The following is an 18,777-nucleotide window of genomic DNA, read 5'->3' as shown; positions in this document are numbered from 1 at the left end:
TGCATTTTCATGCTTTAGGCTACAAACCGTGAATGTACCCACAGCCACTGAAAGCTGGCAGGCCATCAGACATGTATCTAAAATATCCTTAATCTCACACAACAACTGTCTGCGCCAATAAAATTCATACAAAAGCTGAAATCGAAATTGAAATATCAAAAAAACCACAAAACATAAATTAACAACAAAAAAAAAAACTGTTGTAAAATGGGTCCACTGCTGCCATCTATAGTACACTGATGGTATGTTTAGCAGATTGTCTTTTGTTTGGTTTATGGAACAAGACAATATGGCTAGCCTGTTTTACACAAAACAGTGTCATTTTTTTGACAGGACCAATTGCCTGGTCAGTGCATAATTTTGTCTTTGCTGATGAAACCGTGCCTATTTTAGGAAATGCAATGAGCAATACTGAGTGGTAAACCTGTGGCTACACAATCTGGCTGCAAATATTTTTTTAAATTACCAATAGTTTAATTTTGCTGTGTGTGGAGTTGCAACACAATGTTTCATGCAATGCATTCACTGGCCATTTCTGGTATGTCTCGTGTCACAGAACACAAAAAAGACCCTAACAGAAGAACCAGAGGAGTAAAAACTTTCAACTTTACATGTTGACAGTGTACATAAAATGTAGGACGAATGCAGTTGTATCACAGCTTTGCCACTCAAAAGTACTAGTAAGAAGCCATCTCTCCCCTTGGAAACAAAATCTGTGACATGCAGTGGTTTGCAAGTCTCCCGTGACTCACTGAACAAGTTTCATAGGGTTTACTGTTAATTGTGAGCTGGCACATGCATTGCTCTGTATACGAACGGAACGTGGCACATTTTTAAAAGTATAAACTCTGAAACACATTTGAATATTTTTTGGGGGATCATCATCTGACCATTACCCACTGTTTTAAACACTGATGAATAAGAACACGTTGCTTTAGTTTGCGTGGGAAATGTAGGCTTTTCTTACGTTCGTCGCTGCTGTTTTTGTGTGGAGTGCAATCCATCCTTGCCATAAGGCAGATGTCACAGTAGTGCTATATTTGAGAGGTGAGAAAGTCAATCTGTGTGTGCAGGGCAGAGAAATGCATGTCTGTAGGCCCCGGCCATTTCATTTTAACACCCCCCGCTCATCTGCCTTCATTTAGATTTGTTACATTCTAAAACTGGACAGACTGAAACGTGCACAATAAAAGAAATCCAAACTTCACAACAAAACAGAAGTCAGGAATTGATAAAGTTTTTAATATATTTAAAAAAAAAAAAAAAGAAATAAGTTGTCAACAAAAAGGTTTTAGGCATACGGAAACACAGGCAGTTTCATCTATGTCTGAAGTGTAAGCCTACTTTTCCTTGAGTCCACTGCAGACAAGTCCTGGGTGACTGGTGAGGAGGAAGCTTCTGCTTGAGGATCACATGGCATTTGATATGCTGCACAGAGACTTCCCCCACCCCCTCACACTACACAGCAACCATACAGGCATGACCCAGCAGCAACTGTTGAGAAATCTACAAATCTACTGTTCATCAACTCATGTTTATCATGTTTATAAATCAAACCTTGATGACACAGGCCGGTAATATCTGATTCATTTAGAAAGTGGCACGTCTTTCGTCTTCTTGTGATACAGGATGCTGAAGGTTTGGGTACATACAGCCCAGTGTTGCTTGAAGGGCATAAATAGGGACACTCAACTGCCTCTAGATTGCTCAACGGAACCATCGAGATACATACTGAGTCCATTGGTTGACTAGAAATGTAACAGACATATGAGTTTATAGCAACAACAGAGAAATTCCTGAATTTCATGCTCTTCCAACAGTGCCCCAGACAATGTCCTGGAAGTAGCAGGAGAGGTGTCTGGGATCTGTACAGCCCGCTACTGACAGATCAGGTCACATTGCAGGCTGCTAATCCCTGCAGCACAACTTGATTAGCGTCTCAGCTGACTGTAAAAATAGGTCCCGGGTGTCTCCGCACCCAATGGCCGGCATCTCCAAACGCGCAGAGAGAAAAAACGGGCCTTCCTGAGCGTCTTGAGTGACACGACAGACGACCGCAACGAGTCGCGCAGGTCCTCCTGCTGTCGGTGAAGCAAGCCGGCCCGCTCCATGTTGGCAGCGAGAGCACAGCCGGGCGAACGCGGGGAACACCAGCCCGTGGGTGATTTTTCTGCGCGGTGCTCCCGGTCGAAGCGCGGCGGAGGCTCCCGCGCCACGCGGCGGAGTCATTTAGCCCTTGGGGGGAAAAGAACGGATCTCTTCTGCTTTGCGCAGGTCCTGAAAAACGGATGTCGGCGGGCACGCGAGCCGCTTTCACCCTGGCCCTTTGCATGGATGCTGGTGAGAAAGGATATGATGAATATAAGGCAGACAACCACCCCTTTAATCTCGGATATCTCTCCAGTGTGTTCGAGGAGCTCGGGTAGTTACATAAATGAGGTCAGGGGATGCCCCCGCGCATGAGTGCAGATTCTCCCCCTTTTCAAAAGACAGCAACCCCCCCCATCCCTCCCCACACTACTGACCGCCCTTTACCCGCCCACCCGCCCCCAAACCCACTCAGATCTGTGTCCAAGCCCAAAGAGACAGGCTCTTCTCCCTCTCTCTCGCTCTCCCTCGCTCTCATGGCATCAGTGAAGGACACGTTCCAGGTACTGCGGGTGAGGGTTCTCCTTAACATATTTCTGGATGTACCAGCATGTAAGGTGGGCCTTCAAGTCCTCTTCTACCACAAAGTCCATGGCAGCCTGAAACACAGAAGCAGCAGTACTGAGCAAATGCTTGTCTGAGCCCGGCTAGAGGGAGCTGTTACAGTGATTAGCTCTTAAAGTGAGGCTCTTGAGCGAGCCAATCAACAGCCTTCCCTTGATTTGGCTCTATACTCCACGATTTTAGATTTTGTAATGAAATAATTAATGTGGGTAAAGTGCACATTGTCAGCTTTTACTGAAGGTATTTGTATGCACTCTGGTTTCACCATGTAATAACTTTTTATACATACCCCCCATTTCAGGGCACCATAATGTTTGGGACATATTAATGTTGTGAAAATGAAAGTAGTTTTTTTAGTACTTTGCCGCATATCCTTTGCAGGCAATGACTGCTTGAGATTTGTGACTCAGATATCACCAGGTGCTGAATATCTTCTCTGGTGATGTTCTGTCAGACCTGTACAGCCATCTTCAGTCCCTGCTTGTTTCAGGAGCTAGTTGCCTTAAGTTTTCTCTTCAGCGTATGAAACTTTTGTTCAGTTGGATGCAGATCAGGCGAAAACTCCTTTGCTGCTTTAGCAGTATGTTTGGGATCATTGTCTTGCTGTAGGGTGTCCAATGAGTTTCGGGGTATTTGCTTGAACTTGAGCAGATAAGATGCTTCTGCAAACTTCAGAATTCATTCTAATGCTGCTATCAGCAGTTACATCATCAATGAAGACAAGTGAGCCAGTACCTGTGGCGGCCATACAGTACCTGCTGCCCAAACCACAACACGCCCACCACATTTCACACATGAGGGGAGGGGTGGGGTGATTTGGATCTTGGGCAGATCCTTCTGGCCTTCGCACTTTGGTCTTTTCCAACAGAAGTGAATCTTGGTCTCAACTGTCCACAAGCCATTTTTCAATAACTCTAAAGGCTCTTTTAAGTACTTCTTAGCAAACTGTAACCGAGCCATCCTATTTTTGCGGCTAACTAGTGGTTTGCATCTTTCAGTGTAGCCTCTGTTGTTCTGTTTGTGAAGCCATTTGTCCCAAACATTATAGTACCCAGAAATGGGGTAGACTACAAGGTGAAACCAAAATGTATAAAAAAACACCCTTAAATAAAAGCTGAGAATCTGCACTTTAACCACATGTGAATTGTTTAATTGCAAATCTAAAAATGTGGAGTACACAGCCAAAAGAAAATGTCTTTGTCCCAAACATTATGAAACTCACTGCATATTTGTATAAAGCTTGGGGAAAAATGCTCAGAAAACATGGTTTCTTTGAACACAAAAACAAATCAACCAAATAACATTTTAAACCAGAAATTAGGCGATGTTCAGTTAAGATAGTATGGTGTACAGCATGACTTCAACTGTTTTAATTGTAATTCAATTTAAGTGTCATTATGCAAAAAATATTTGTGTCATATAGTGAATTAGTAGTAAAACATGATCTTCAAAAACAAATGAATTTCCAAACTATATTCTCTCTTTTCCCTCAAACATCACCTCTAGACCAGGAATGTGCTCCACGGCAGTTCTGCGTGTTGTAGACCTGTCCTACAGGTTCTCTATCCAAATTAATAAGGTCTGTTAGTGAGTATTAGAGGGAAAAGCATTGCTCTGAAATCCAAAATTGCTGTTGCAATGGGGCCAGCTGCATGCCTTCCGTTTTAACATAAGTCAATATGAGGGGTTTAATGACCTGGAAGAATGATGCACATAAGGGTGCTAGTGTTCAGCAGCGCTCAGTAGCGAGTCACACTATCCCGGAATGGGGTGATGAGCACGCGCAGAGCAGAGCTCTGGTCTTGCAAATGTGTATCTTAAGACAAGCTGCTGAGCCAATACTGTTTTTAAAAACCAATTTTTTGGCTGGACCGCAACAGCAGGGCCAGCCCTACAAACGCGAATGTCTGTGACTGAGTCACTGAATGATAACATTTTAACAAGTTACACCATTGGTCGGCCGAGTTATAAAGTTACACCATTGGTCGGCCGGATGAAATGTGTTAGGTCCAGCCACATACTAGGTTTTGACCTGGTCTTGTTTAATCATGACGCAGTAATTAACTATGGAGACACTCTTGGAGAGATTCTTTTCTCAAAAGACAGATGTGCACAAATAATACCAAAACCACAAAATATTGTCACCAATAGGAGAAAATGAAGAGCCAATATGGTGTCTTACATTTGAACTATTCTACGAAATACATTTTCCCATCGTAGGCCTGTTAGAGGTTAGTTGGTCAAGCCACAGAAACACAGCCCTGGTCAGTGGCCTCCCTGGGGGCAGGTTTATATTACCAACTGATACAAATGTTCAAACCGATGCATTCGATGTTGTTTCAGTTTAAACGCTTCCTTTTCTTTCAAGGGTTTCCTACTAACCCAGAGTTCTCCCTTATCAGTCATACAATCCAATAGGTGTACTGTCATACTAATTCCCAAATCTGCCGGTGGTTAGCTATGCATTCTCTACCTGCCTCAGTCAAAAGACTTTGCCTGCATGTCTTTCTAGCCAAGAGAACTTTCCAAATCTGTATATGTGAACTTTCCACAGGTCCCTTAATTATCCAATAGGTCTTGTGAATTGTTACAGGGAACAGAGTGAGAAATTGAAAATAAAACACCTCTCCAAACACTGTTCAGAATTGTTTTTTTTTCAGTGCATAACAGCATTAACTACATGAATCAACTTCCAACAAATTTCCTAAAGTCAAATTTGGGAAGCAATACTTCAAACCTCTTAAAACCCAGTTAAAATCCAGGGCTTTTGTAAGAATCCCCATTGTCTTAAATAAACCTCATTATCTCCAAAACTATATACAGTACAGACATGGCTCAAAGCTTGAAATAAAGAGCAGATTTGCACAACAATGATCAAATCCCCTGATCCTCTGAGACTGAGTCTCACTCAGTCATCATTTCTTTTTTTGACCATACCCCAAGATATCTACAACAGCAGGAAAAATTGGAATTTATTGAGCAAAGCAGTAAAATTTCACATGTCTTATGAAACATGGGCCTAAGTGTCCCCAAATGCTCTCTAAATGGCACCAGGCCAATTGGAACATTGTAAATATATTTTTCCCCAGCTATCTTCACATACAGAAATTGATTCTATCTGGAACCCCCTGGAACCACACAAACCACACCCCCTCTTTTTGGCCAAGTCCAGTAGTCCTGTATTTTGGTGAAAAGGTGTCCTTTTGGATAACTTTTGTGCATAAAACCTATTCATAATAGTTGCCCATCATACACACACACACACACACTAACAATCCCTTGCTGTGCCCTCTGACCTACTTGTACTGAACTGTCAGGGAAAAGGGAGGGAGGGGGAACCAGCTGTAAGTTAATTTCAGTCCCAGGCACTACCAAAGACAGTGACAGGAATCTTTAAATGCAGGTGCCCGTTCTTGAAGCATAATACTTACTAAAAGTACTACTACTAGGGATGGGCATTTGGATGATTTTTAGTGCGTATGTATCCAGGGAGAATTTTCATATTTGAGTGCAAAACCTTACATAAATGTAGACTTTAAAATTTTAAAAAAGCCTTACACAGAGTTTTAATGTGATGTATAGTTTTGACTTTAAACTAATATTTTTCCATAATTTTCGAAGTGACTGTTCAATCAAGATTGCTTAGAATCAATGACAGCCTTCAAAAAACATTGGTGTTGTCACAGCAGCTAAATAGACTGCGGAGCATGGATTTCTGAAACTAACAAACAACAAACTGCTAAAGCTGCCATTTAAAAATAAGGAATGAAACTAAACACGTTAAATCACGTGCCTATACCGTGTCACATAAATCCCCTCCCTTTTGAACACTCAAATGCTTGAGTAGTCATGCCGATCCCTAACTATTACAACAACTGATAATTATTTTTATTGCAATTATTATTTAGCCAACCAGTTTTCAGCACCCCTGGTTATCAAAGTTTTCAAAGGAATTTTACAGGGAAGTGTGAAGTGAGGAAGCTCATGTCTTTCACCAACAGCAACTTGTCTTTTGCCATCACATGCAGGCACACACACACACACACGCACAGACACACACACACACATATACACAGGCAGTGGTCTCTATAATAACTCAGTCGATTGCGCTGTGCTTATTCTCACCTCTCACCTCAGACCTGTCCGGTGCGGTTAAAACTGGCCAGGAGTTTCCTCCCATTGGCATAGAGGTACGCAACCATTCCTACCACAAGTTGACAGCCTCAAATCACAAGCTATTTATCACTATCAAAGTGATTTACCTTATACACTACATATATATATATAGTACAAGTATATAGTACAGGTGCTAGCATTAATCTAGCACTAATGAATATATAAGAAAAAAGCATGTATTTTGGTCTACTACCTGCCATGGATGCACAACAGGGAATTTCCCAAACCTGGTGTTTGTAACAGTGCACCTAACCATTGTTTGCAGAAATGGGACAGTAGTGGGTCGAATACACAGGCCTACATTTGCACACACATAATACATACAGCACCAGCTACATGAAGCACATATTTACGACTGACACATTCAGAAGCCGAACAAACATACTAAGCATAATCGCAATAATAAAATAGCCTACATTGTGAGCCGGAAACTTGAAGCTACTAATACAAAATAAATTATATAAACATAGTAACACAACTAATAGTAACATACTGCATGTAAACAGCTAATATAGACAGTTTAGACTCACAAGTCCTGAAGAGGATCCAAGCCATCTCCATATGCGGCTGCTTCTACCGAGTCAAAACTCTCCAGTCCAGTGATGGTTCCTATCACTGTCTCTATTGCCACTCTCCAATTCCTTCAATGCTTCCTTCAAAGTCTCCCTATCAGTTCTGTTTGCCATGATTTGGCTTTTGCAAGCACATGCCTAAAGTTCTTATGAACAATAGATAGCGTGTGCATAAAGCAGTACATCGTGTGTACTGAAAAATCATCCTTCGAGTTGCTGGTTACACAACAGAATACCTCAGTGAATACTTCAGCTAGAAGGAAGCTGTAAACTAATTTTGAAAGCTGCGGGAATTATCTTGAATACAAGACTGTCAGGTGACTGGAACATATAATGGGGTTTCCAGCAAGGGCTAGAGTCATGATGGGCAGATCATAGAGATGGCAGATTTTTCCAGGTAGGAGCTTGCTTTCAGGTGAAGTACTCAGCACTGGAATGCCTGAGTGAGAAATTATATTCACTGTTGGTAAGGTAAGAAGTTCCTTATTTAGAAGGACACCACTTTTTGCATTTTAAGTAGTATTCACATACACAGACATGCTCATTTTAGGTGCCCCAGAAAATGCATTCAGCTCAATTAATAATGCATCAATTTTTCCTAGCCTATGTACAAACATTTGATTAATTTGTTTGGGCTCAGGGGGTACTTTGTTTATGTAAATCCCAGCAGAGAAGGATTAGCAGCCTGCGTCTTGTTGTAGACATTGTTTGGATGATAAACTATCGTAATCATCAATCTGGGGTGTCAATTTAAGCTGTCCTTTGAGAGGGGGTACTTACTGCCTTGTCATTTCTTATGTCTAGTAGTTTTACTGATCCAGATGGGGTTTTTTTGCATTGAAGTGCAAAGCATCCAACGGTATAAAGGTTATAGGACTGCACCTTGAATCAGTGACCGGCAAAAGCAATAATTTAAAACAATGTTATTGTTAGACACTTGCATCTAACTTCATGGCCTTTGGGCTTTAAGGGTTTAATACTGAACTACCGAGGATTCAATTACTGCTGCTACAAACTTTCACTTTAAATTGGACTGTTTCTATGGAGACCTTGGTCCTCTGGTTGAAATCCTTTAGCCCAGCTCTTTTCAAATCATTTCACTCCACATTACCATGAAGCCCCTTGCCAGCTACAATATTAATGCAGGCGAGCCATCAATAATTTAAATATGTTCATATCAAATGGCAAAATAAAAAGCCTGATTTATTCTCCTGCTGTTCTGGGCTAAAAATAGTTTCATTAGGGCAAGTGATGCTGTGCAGATCTGAACTTCCTGCTGGCATTTGTGCTGCAAACTGGGCACTGCTGACATCACCTAGTCTGTCTAGAAACTGAAGGAACAAACTCTTCAACAGAGTGGCAATGTGTGCTAAAGGCTGAACACCAGTATACCGACCTATACTCACTTTACTCTTGTATTAGTAATAACGGACGTTTCATTTTCCCCAATTAAGTGCTACAGATTTGGTGCGTAGAAAGAGAAAGCAAAGAAAAAACCTGGCACTGAGAAGGATGGCCCCAAAGCACCGGCCCATCTGGTAGCAGTATATATAACATGCTGTCAACAGAGGAACCTGCATCAATATTTGTACAGAGAGAAGAGAAGAAAGACATTCCCAGGCTTCCAGGGAGTAGAGGAATCCAAGGGCACACTGACTCTTTTAACTGCACGGTTTATATTAAAGCTGACCCTGCCATGTCGGCCAGCCTCGTTCCGTCTGGCAGAAGTCGCTCTGGAGTCAATGCCAGAACGCGCTCTCCGCTCTGGGACGGACATGCTGAGCACAAGCCAAGCAGCCGTACAGGAGACGCACTTAAAATACCAGCCTATATCTGCGTCACTTTACTGACAATACTGCTCCAATTCTGCACTGTAAGCAACATCTTACAACATGTCCAACGGTCTCCTCAAGTCAAGTATATGAGACCTGGAAACCCAGAAAAACAAATTAAGTATTTTTTAAAAATACATCCAGGGATGATGGTCACAAAATGGAATTAGTTTCTCCTGATCAACACACTTCTATTAAGGTGCACCTCTGTGTGAATAATGCTGCTTAGCAGCTTAAAAACATGGAATGCATAACGTTGCCACGATAACGTTTCCAGCAAAGCTAATAGCTTCTCTTGTTCACACAACCCATGACTATCTGTTATTTTAAAAAGTTCACAGTTCATTAGCGCATGAAGGTTCCAGTAATTGCTGTCTGAGGGGCTGTCAAATATGTTGAATACGCATGAGGAGCCAAGGACTGGGTGGAAGTAGGTCAAGATCATAACCGAGACCAATAAACTCCTGATGTTTTGTTTTCCAAGTTTGTCAACTTTGTGTTTTGTGAGCCACTAAGCTTGCTAATGATAAGTACTTTGCTAATCATGATACACATACACCTACAGGAACTTCAGAATCTTTCATATAAAGCAATCAAATTATATTAACATGGAAGTGTGGTGGGCGGCACGGTGGGGCAGTGGGTAGCACTGTCGCCTCACAGCAAGAAGGTTGTAGATTCGAATCTCGGCTTGGGGCCTTTCTGTGTGGAGTTTGCATGTTCGGTTTCATCCCACAGTCCAAAGACATGCAGGCAGGCCAACTGGAGACTCCAAATAGCCCATAGGTATGAGTGTGTGAGTGAATGGTGTGTGTGCCTTGGAATAGATTGGCAGCCTGTCCAGGGTGTATTCCTGCCTCTCGCCCAATGCACGCTGGGATAGGCTCCAGCACCCCCCCATGACCCAGCTCAGCATAAGTGGGTATAGACAATGTACAGATGGATGGAAGTGTGGTAGTGAAAGCATATAAACTACTGAGTAGCTAGTTAGCAAGGTGTTGCTTATTTGGTGTGCATGCTCTGTTTTTGCAGTAGTACGAAACATTAGATGGATGTCTCTTAAGAAAACCAGTTGAGTTTTGCATGCTTGGATCATTAATGCTATAGCTTTCTTCTCACTCTTCAGCTCCATAACATTTTGGAGTAAGGCTGCATGTGGGAAAAATGTTCTTGGCACTCATGCACTCATGGTGGGACTCAATGAATGTATACACCCCCAATTGAATGACACCCAATGAACCAATCAGCTTGCTTTTCCAGGTCTAAACTAAAAGAAATGTGAACTGGAGGAGCTGGTTTGCAAAGACATGAGTGAAGAAGCTGGAAGATCTGAAGAAACAAATCAGTGAAGGATCTGAAAGAACTCCAGAACCTTTTGCCAACACATTAGTGAACAAAGTGAAAGAACTGCAGGGCCTGGCAGAATTATTTGTGAACAGGAGGCAGTCTGCAAGGTCAGTAGCCTTGTTGTTGTCTTTTCAGTGCATAGCTGAACAACTTTTGATATGTAGGCTATAACGTGCGCATATTCTTTTATTCTTTTCACATACATTAACTAGTCTGATCATTTGAAAGCTGGATGCACAATAAACAGACACCCTCACATGCATTCATTCCATCTAAAATCTTTCTCAGGTCAAACTGACAAAATACAATTTGCCAGCAAAGTGTTTATTTTTTCTATATAGTTATAGTTTCATGTCGGTGTTTTTATTAATATTTATTCATTTTGCCTCAACTTGCCTGATAACGTTAAATGCTGTGTTCTTTTGATTTATAATATGAAAAGGACAGAAAAGTAGTAATAAAAAACCATAAAGATATACCACAAACTTTAGAGGTACAATGATCCACTTAATTGCACAAAATATTAATAAAATGTAATCAGTGATAGAGGGTATTTTCAAAACTCATGTTCAAATTGGCTAAATTGCATTTTGCCGAGGGATTTAAATACAGGTCTCAAAAATGTGCTAATAAATTTAGGCACAAGCAAATGAAATGAAACCTTTTTCAATGAAATAAATAGAGATTTAATTTATTTAAAAATATAAACTTACTTTAACAGACCACAATTAAATTAAAGTGAGTGGCAGGGATTAAATTTTTTAAACAACTGGATGCATATCTGTTGGCTTGAGGCACCAGCTGTGCCGCTACAAGGAATTACAGAATGAAGAGCCAAATCTCTTGCAATGGACCATTCATGGAATGTGCAAATGAATCATATAGAAAAACAATAAATATGCCAATATTAACCTAAGGAAAACCTGACAAGCAGATACTTGGTAGACTTTGGATCGCAGGTTACAAACTACTCGTAATCAGTTAAACTGTAAACTTTTGTCTGTGCTGTAAACTTTTGGCCTTAATCCCTAAACAACGCTTTAAAACCTTTTACACACAAGCAAAAGATATGGAACAGAAAAGAGGATTTGGCGCTTCTGGTTAGTCTTTTATTGAGAAAAGACTCAAAGGCCCCGTGTACAGCCTGGTCCATCCAGTCCTAGACTTAAGCTGGTGCAGACTTCCTTACTGGTACTGTCCCAGACCACGGCTTTACTTCCCTACTGAATTCCAGCTTAAAACAGCCTAAGCTTGCCAAGTTGGTTTAAGATATGTTCTCGACACTTCTCGCTGGTTTTAGTTGGTCGACCAGCTGACCATTCTATAGTCAGCTAGTCCCCCAGGTCTGGCCAGCAGCTGACTCTACCAGCCACAGACCAGCTCTGACCACCTAAAGCCATCTTAGAATCCCATCCTCTTCTGTAGGTGTTGCAGTACTTGGTTTTTAAATGCTCGTGATGCACAGTCTGAATGTACCTTGGCTAAGTGCTTAGCAATCCCTCTTCCTCTGTAGGCATCTGGCACCTCTGTATGCTGCAGGTCCACCGTTCTCTTGCCCACATACTCATACAACAGCACAGCACGGTCATGAGAGCCTGCAGGAGACAAGAGGTAACACAATTTTCAGTTGTGTGAACCTATGAGGAAAAACTAGTTGAGTTGAGCCTCTACAGTCTGATCACACCTTTTTTTGCCCAAACACAGTTGGGTAAGGAAAAGAAAAAAAGATAAACTTCAAACTTCCCAAAACATGATGGTCAGAATTATTTTGCCCGCTCTCACTTTGAGATGGTAAACAGGCTCAGGGTACAGTAAAGAGTAAGCCAGATAAAAATGGGTCTTGTGCACAAGATCATCTATGGTGCTGTTCCCAGTTATTTATCCATTTTAAGCTTGTCAGAGATGTCAATGCTCATGACACAAGAGAGAGGGCCACTGATATTGTCCCTTTCAGATTTAAGTCCCGTACGGGCAAGGAGACCTTTGTTGACTCTGCTGCCTTTCTGGGGAATAAACTTCCAAAGAACCTAAAATAAATCAGTCCTACAGGCAGGTTCAAGTCCTTATTACAAAGATGGCACAGTAGGGTGTGTTTCACTGAATGCAACTGCTCATTTTTATTTATGCTACTGCTGAATTTCTGTATAGTCTTTTAGATTCTTACTGAGTTGTATTCTGTTGATTTATATTGTACAGTGATATATGTAGCTAGTTCCACTGAATTATGACAATATGTATTTTGAGATTATAAGTGATTGTAGGATACTGACATTATTGTTGAACTATGGATGCAGGCCAATTTGTCATGTGTCCCCCTCCATCCTTGAGAGTTCTTAAGATTGGTGCTTGATGATGATCCCGCTTGAACTTCCTCTTGTATTTTTCTGATGGTTATCAAATAAATTCAATCAATGTTCGATAATATTTAAATATGTATGCCTTTACAGTGTTGTGTTAGATAATGTTTTTATTTAAGGAGACATAAGATTTGTTATGAGCGTGAGCCAGTAAACGTACAGCACACGCGAAAGATGAATATTAACATATCCTGTCAGCATATTTTTAAAATTAATACTACTGAATTCAGACATTAAATTTACATTGCTAACGAAAGAACAATCACAGTGCACGACGTCCAGTGTGCAATCACACTGCCCTCCTCACTAATCATAGCACGTGTTCCTCTTTCAGTTTGTCCATAGGTTTTGTCTATGGGTGGAAACGTAGGCAACACAATTATTGTGAGATGTGAATCACAATCACTCAACGGCAGATAATAGGAACATACGTGGAAGGGACTGCTGGAAGAACAGACAAAAAAAGTGGTTACTCTTCGCTAGCACTTACCCACCGCTAGATAGCTTAACTAACGTTAACAACAGTCGATGACCAATATTTCTTGTCCTCACACTTCATGGCCACAACATATACAACTGCTAACGTTAGCTGGCTAACGCTAACTTCCTGTCTTTATTGAGGTATCTAAAGTTTCAAAGACTTTCACTAATTCATTAATTCGTCCAATATATAGCTATCATCGGTTAGCATAACGCTGTCATTTGTAGGCTTTTACATACTTCATTTTGGGGTTAACGTTAGTCAACATTTCAACAGAAACAGTCCTGACAGTTTTGAACGGAAACTACTCTGTACCTGATTGTACCTGCAACGGCCCTTCGCCTTGATATAGAAATTGGTCGTTTACTTTGATTTCTTTAGTAGGTGTTCAAAATATTTCGTGCCCAACTAGTCACGTAATGTCACACTGTCCAATATAGCTAGCTACACATATGACGTTAGCAAGTCCATTGTTTTTTATAAAACAGTCAGCTAACTGTCTAGTTAGTCCATCTATCTAAAAGGTTCGAATGCATCTCTCAACAATTTGTGAGATTACGCTGGCTAACTAGCCAGCGTTAGCTATAAAAATCAAACAAACAGTTCAAATTCTGACTATATTAAGCAGAATCACAAGTTAAAATAAACTTTAAAAAATCTACAACCAGCAAGCTAAACTACGTTTTACAAGCTACAGAACATAGCATAGCTTGCTTATCATACCTAAAACCCGCAAGTTTGATAAACTAGCTACCTATTCAAGCTACCTAGTCTATTTGTTTCATATATAGCTAGCCAGCTAGCAAACTACGCGGAAGTAGCTAAAAGGAATGAAAAGTATAAAACAATGAGAACATTTCGATTCGTGTCAAGATATTTGTCATATACATTATGAAACACTGTTGCATTGCTGAGAGATCGCTTTCTAACTTGCAAATTAACGTTTACTATCAATGGATCAATAAAATGTGAATAAAATTAGCAACCTCAGTAGAAAGCTAGCACGACAGCAGCGTTCAAGCTAGCTAGCACTAGATAACAGCTAGCTAACAGTGGCAGTATAGATTCTAAAAGATGGTGGGGGGAGCTTGGAGGGGGGCTAAAAGAAAGTACATTTAAACCTCGTTTTCTGTACTTTACCGTTTAGTCTAACTGTGAATTGTCGTCGTTTTCGGTCGTGCTCCACTGTGATCGGTGTGTTGAGTTCGAGGACATTAATCTGTGCTGCCTGTGCCATGTTTTTCTTTTTCAGTGTTGACAAAATTTGCGGCGTGATAATCACTGAGCAATGAAGGTAGGCGAATTACAGCGGAGAGAATTCATGGTATACGCCGCAAACTGACAGGGTGGACTGAACCACACATAGTTCAACCCTAGAAAATCAGCTGTAGGATCACGTGGCAAAGACTAACCAATGAACAACCCGGTAGAATGTTTTGATACGCTGCATTTTATCTTTAAAGGGACACGGCCATAGAGCGTATACGACTGTGAATTGTCTTAATTTTTGCATTACATTTGTTTACTTAATGTAAAATTCTAAGCATTACAGATTTTCAGACATTAGGATTAAGGTTTATAATTATAATTTATTATTATTTTAGTACCACCACTCGATGCATTGAGGGAAATGAATCACCTGATTGTGGGTGAGCCTTTGACGTTTCCACATTATTGAACATAAAAAACAACCAGGACAATTAGCAGATTAAAGGCAAGTTTTAGTCTCTGCTATTTCAAGTCCGGAGCCCCATTTAACGTCTGTGTTTACTGGGATTCTTTCAGACGTGTTGTGAATGACAATCCTGAGACCAGACATACGTCACCAAAAAGCTGTTTTAGTGTAAGAAAAGCAGCGACATTCCCCCATATATGTGAACAAAACACATGGATGGGTTTTCTCCGAATCTTCCATGTGCCATTCGTTATAGTCCGTGGTCAAACCATTGTTATACACAGTTCTGTGGACCCACGTGATTAAGGTAGGCTACTGTGCCTTTCTCTTCTGATGCCAGGCCTAACTACACATTAGTCAGAAGAATGACAGGTACACCGACGGATAATGGTAGCACAAGTATTAGCCATGTCAGAGCTCTTGCGATCACGTTTCTATCACTCAACCTGATTCCCAAGTGAACATGCAAAGTGCAAGTGAGTTGGTGTTTTACCTGCGTCACGTAGTCAATGTTGATGGATGGGAAGGATTTAAGAAAACTAATATTGATGATATACGCCTACTTCATTGTCATTAGCCTGCCAATCACTCCAATTATTTTTTAACGAAACAAAGCCTGTTAAATTAAATTAATTATTAAATTAGGTATTTTTCAGCCAAGGACAAAAACAAGCAGATAGAGAATGTAAAAGCACCAAAAACAGTAGTCATAAGTTACTGAATAAAAACTATTGTACTGTGCATTAAACTTTCTGATAGGTGATTATTATGTTCTCTTCAACCAGGAACTAGCTAAATAAGTTGAACAGCTGCAGTAACTAACTAGTTTGTTTACTTTAATGTATAAAGATGGACCGTAGTTTACTTTAAACCCAGATTTTAATATTAATGATGTATTCCCAGAAAGAAAAATTGAGTAGATGAGTGTGTAGTTACATTTGTGTGTTTTTCTAACTTCAGGTCACTTTCTGTTATAAAATTGAACTGATTAACTCACAGGGAAAAGCACTCCTCAGATGATGGGAGAGGTATTGTGCTGCACAAATTGAATGATTTGGAGACAGAGGAGTGATGATTAGTTCGTTTTTCTTGCTGGCTATTTGACTGCACAATGCAAGAGAAATATCAGAATTTACAATCAGTTAAAACTTTACATGTGGAAAATCCAAGATGAACATAGGTGTCATAATGCATTGCCAAATTATCAGTAAGTTCATGAATAGGATAACGATAGTTGGCTTTCACCTAGTACCAAATATGCTATCATACTAATTTCGAATTTAGAAAACTTTCATAATTCAAAACATATAATTACTATAAATAGCTGAGCAGGGTAAAATGATTAATGGTATATTTAAAAAAATATTTGTTTTGTGCAGCGACAGGCAATAGTTATGAAGTGTATTATTTGATTTTTGTTTTTAATCGTTAAAGGTTTTGAAGCGAGAATTCTGAAAGCAACCTTTACCTTTTAAGAAAATTGGAATCATAAGATTCAATCTGACAGTTTTGTAAAATAAAGAAGTTAAATCAAGTCAATTAATTTAAGACTGCTCTTTGTTATGTAAAGTCATATGATCGAACATCATCTACATTTTGAAACATTAAAACTTACACTAAAATGACTCTGGCAAAAGCATTACTGACTAAATGATGTAGGGAATTTCCAAGTAATGGAAAGCCTATGACAAGATTGGCTTTTATTTTAGAAATAAATCTTGTTTTACTTTCAATGCCAAGAAGAAACTTGTGGAAGCTACTTTTCTGTCTATGATTGATTACGGTGACATATTGTATATGCATGCAGCCTCCTCCATTTTACGGAGCCTTGATTCAGTGTACCATGCATCTCTACGTTTCATTACAAATGCAAAGTCCCTTACTCACCATTGCATTCTTTATGATTTGGTGGGTTGGACATCATTGACCACTCGCAGACAACAGCACTGATATATCTTTATCTATATAGCGATACTGGGTAAACTTAGCTCTGTACTTTTCTCTGTCTCAGCTCTGGTAGTTACCAGCTGCGCTCCTGCAAGTGGTTGCTTTTTAATGTTCCCCAGGTTTTAACAGATCTGATAAAATTCATAGCATTGGTTTATATTTTAAAAGTGTTGGCAGACATGAACCGACAAATGCAGCATGATGTCAAAACACACCGCATGGAGGAGCACAGACCCCAACACTGAGATTTTGGCACCAAGGAGATTTGGTAACATGATGCAGCATTCTGCGCACTGCTGTAGAGCAGCAAGTGGCCATAAAGAAATGTGATGATACAGATACAGCTTGATGAATCATCAAGAAGTGAGACTATTCGTCATAATCTTCCAGTCTAACCATCGGGTCTGCTATCACCTGGAAGAGATTTTGATGATTTTAGAGGACCAATAGGACATTCCTACCCTCTAAAACCAAAATAGAAATTCAATGCGTAGCATAGTGATCATAGATTTTCTATGGCAGCGCAGTGCCATAGAAAATGTCATCCTTTGTACAGGTAGTTGACCAAAGTTCTGACTCACTGGAGGTGTTAGAGCAGGTCAAATTCCCACAAAACGGACTTTCATCTTACATCTTGCTGCCAAGCACCCCTACATCTGATTGGCTACAATTAATTATGTACCCGCATTGATTGCCTAAGTAGTCATACCAAAAGGCTACTTCTCAGTTAGCCTTCCTGGTTAAAGGTAAAAGAAATAAAGATAATTGCCCCCTAGTGTATATGGCATGAGTTAGCCACGTACTGTACACTATATAGGGGTAAAATATGGTGAAAATGGTGAAATGATTGGCTTTAGGGAATGGAAGACATTATTCAATTTTATAACTGCAACAGTTGTTATGGGTTGCTGAGGATGAATTCTGCTCAGTACATTGTTGTCAGTTATGGCCATAATCATTGGTTCAGCAGAAAATGCAAACACAACAACAGGGGCAATTACCTCCACAAGCACAAAAGGTCTCACATTTGCACACAATGCAAGCAAGCACAAGCAGGTATATATGAGTCACGAGAAACAATATACTTATCACTGAACAACAGTAAACACTTTTAAATCCAACTGGAAAATGGATTTAAATTATAAAAAGGCAGTCACCCAGCACACAGTAGTCAAATTACCAACCTTTATTTTGACGCAAAGGTTGTTTTTGTATTTTGCGAAATACAACTTTTTTGGTATAATTAATTGATTAATTGTTTTTAATAACACAACTTGACACAAGTACAACACAACAAAATGTCAATCGTTTTCTTGGGCATTTTGTGGCTGAATAGTATGAATTAATAACCTTATATTTAAAATCACACCTATGTGGTCTGGTTCGGAAGCATAAGTTGTGTGATATGAATGTACATTATTACACGGATAGATACAGCATATGTTCATCAGAAAGACATGAACGATAAGAAACGCATGGAAAGTTTATAACTTGCTAAATACGTTCATTTCACCAGCAGGCGGATATTGTGAGAACCACTCTAGCACCCAGCAGTGCTGGTAGCTTTAAAAACTTTTAGGAGGAAAAAAACCGTTCCTCTTCTCACGCAACTCTATTGGACGACGATTGTATCTCTTGCGCTGCTATTTGTCCAGCTCTGTAGTGCGTTAGCAGATGA

General features: G+C 40.1%; 1 protein-coding gene across 1 annotated transcript; it reads right to left on the bottom strand.

Annotated features, from left to right (window-relative positions):
• Nucleotides 1–1,221: 1,221 nt before the first annotated feature.
• Nucleotides 1,222–14,860, bottom strand: natd1 (protein NATD1). Its single transcript, XM_064322251.1, has 3 exons — nt 14,618–14,860; nt 12,116–12,234; nt 1,222–2,747 (listed from the first exon to the last, which is right to left on the bottom strand). Exons 1-3 carry the CDS (start codon nt 14,712–14,714, stop codon nt 2,631–2,633), a joined length of 333 nt encoding a protein of 110 aa, XP_064178321.1. The 5' UTR covers nt 14,715–14,860; the 3' UTR covers nt 1,222–2,630.
• Nucleotides 14,861–18,777: the final 3,917 nt, after the last annotated feature.

The sequence above is a fragment of the Anguilla rostrata genome, chromosome 2 (genome assembly GCF_018555375.3).
Source record: "Anguilla rostrata isolate EN2019 chromosome 2, ASM1855537v3, whole genome shotgun sequence".
In the NCBI taxonomy this organism is placed as follows: Eukaryota; Metazoa; Chordata; class Actinopteri; order Anguilliformes; family Anguillidae; genus Anguilla; species Anguilla rostrata.
Note: the sequence above shows the minus strand (reverse complement) of the source record. Positions and strands in the feature narration are given on the sequence as shown.

Excerpts from the sequence above, each read along its gene's own strand:
- natd1 (XM_064322251.1), bottom strand. The coding sequence starts at position 14,714 with ATGGCACAGGCAGCACAGATTAATGTCCTCGAACTCAACACACCGATC. Across the intron at positions 12,235-14,617 it reads ATTCACAGTTAGACTAAACG|GCTCTCATGACCGTGCTGTG; the intron begins GTAAAGTACAGA and ends TGTCTCCTGCAG. Across the intron at positions 2,748-12,115 it reads TTGCTAAGCACTTAGCCAAG|GCTGCCATGGACTTTGTGGT; the intron begins GTACATTCAGAC and ends TCTGTGTTTCAG.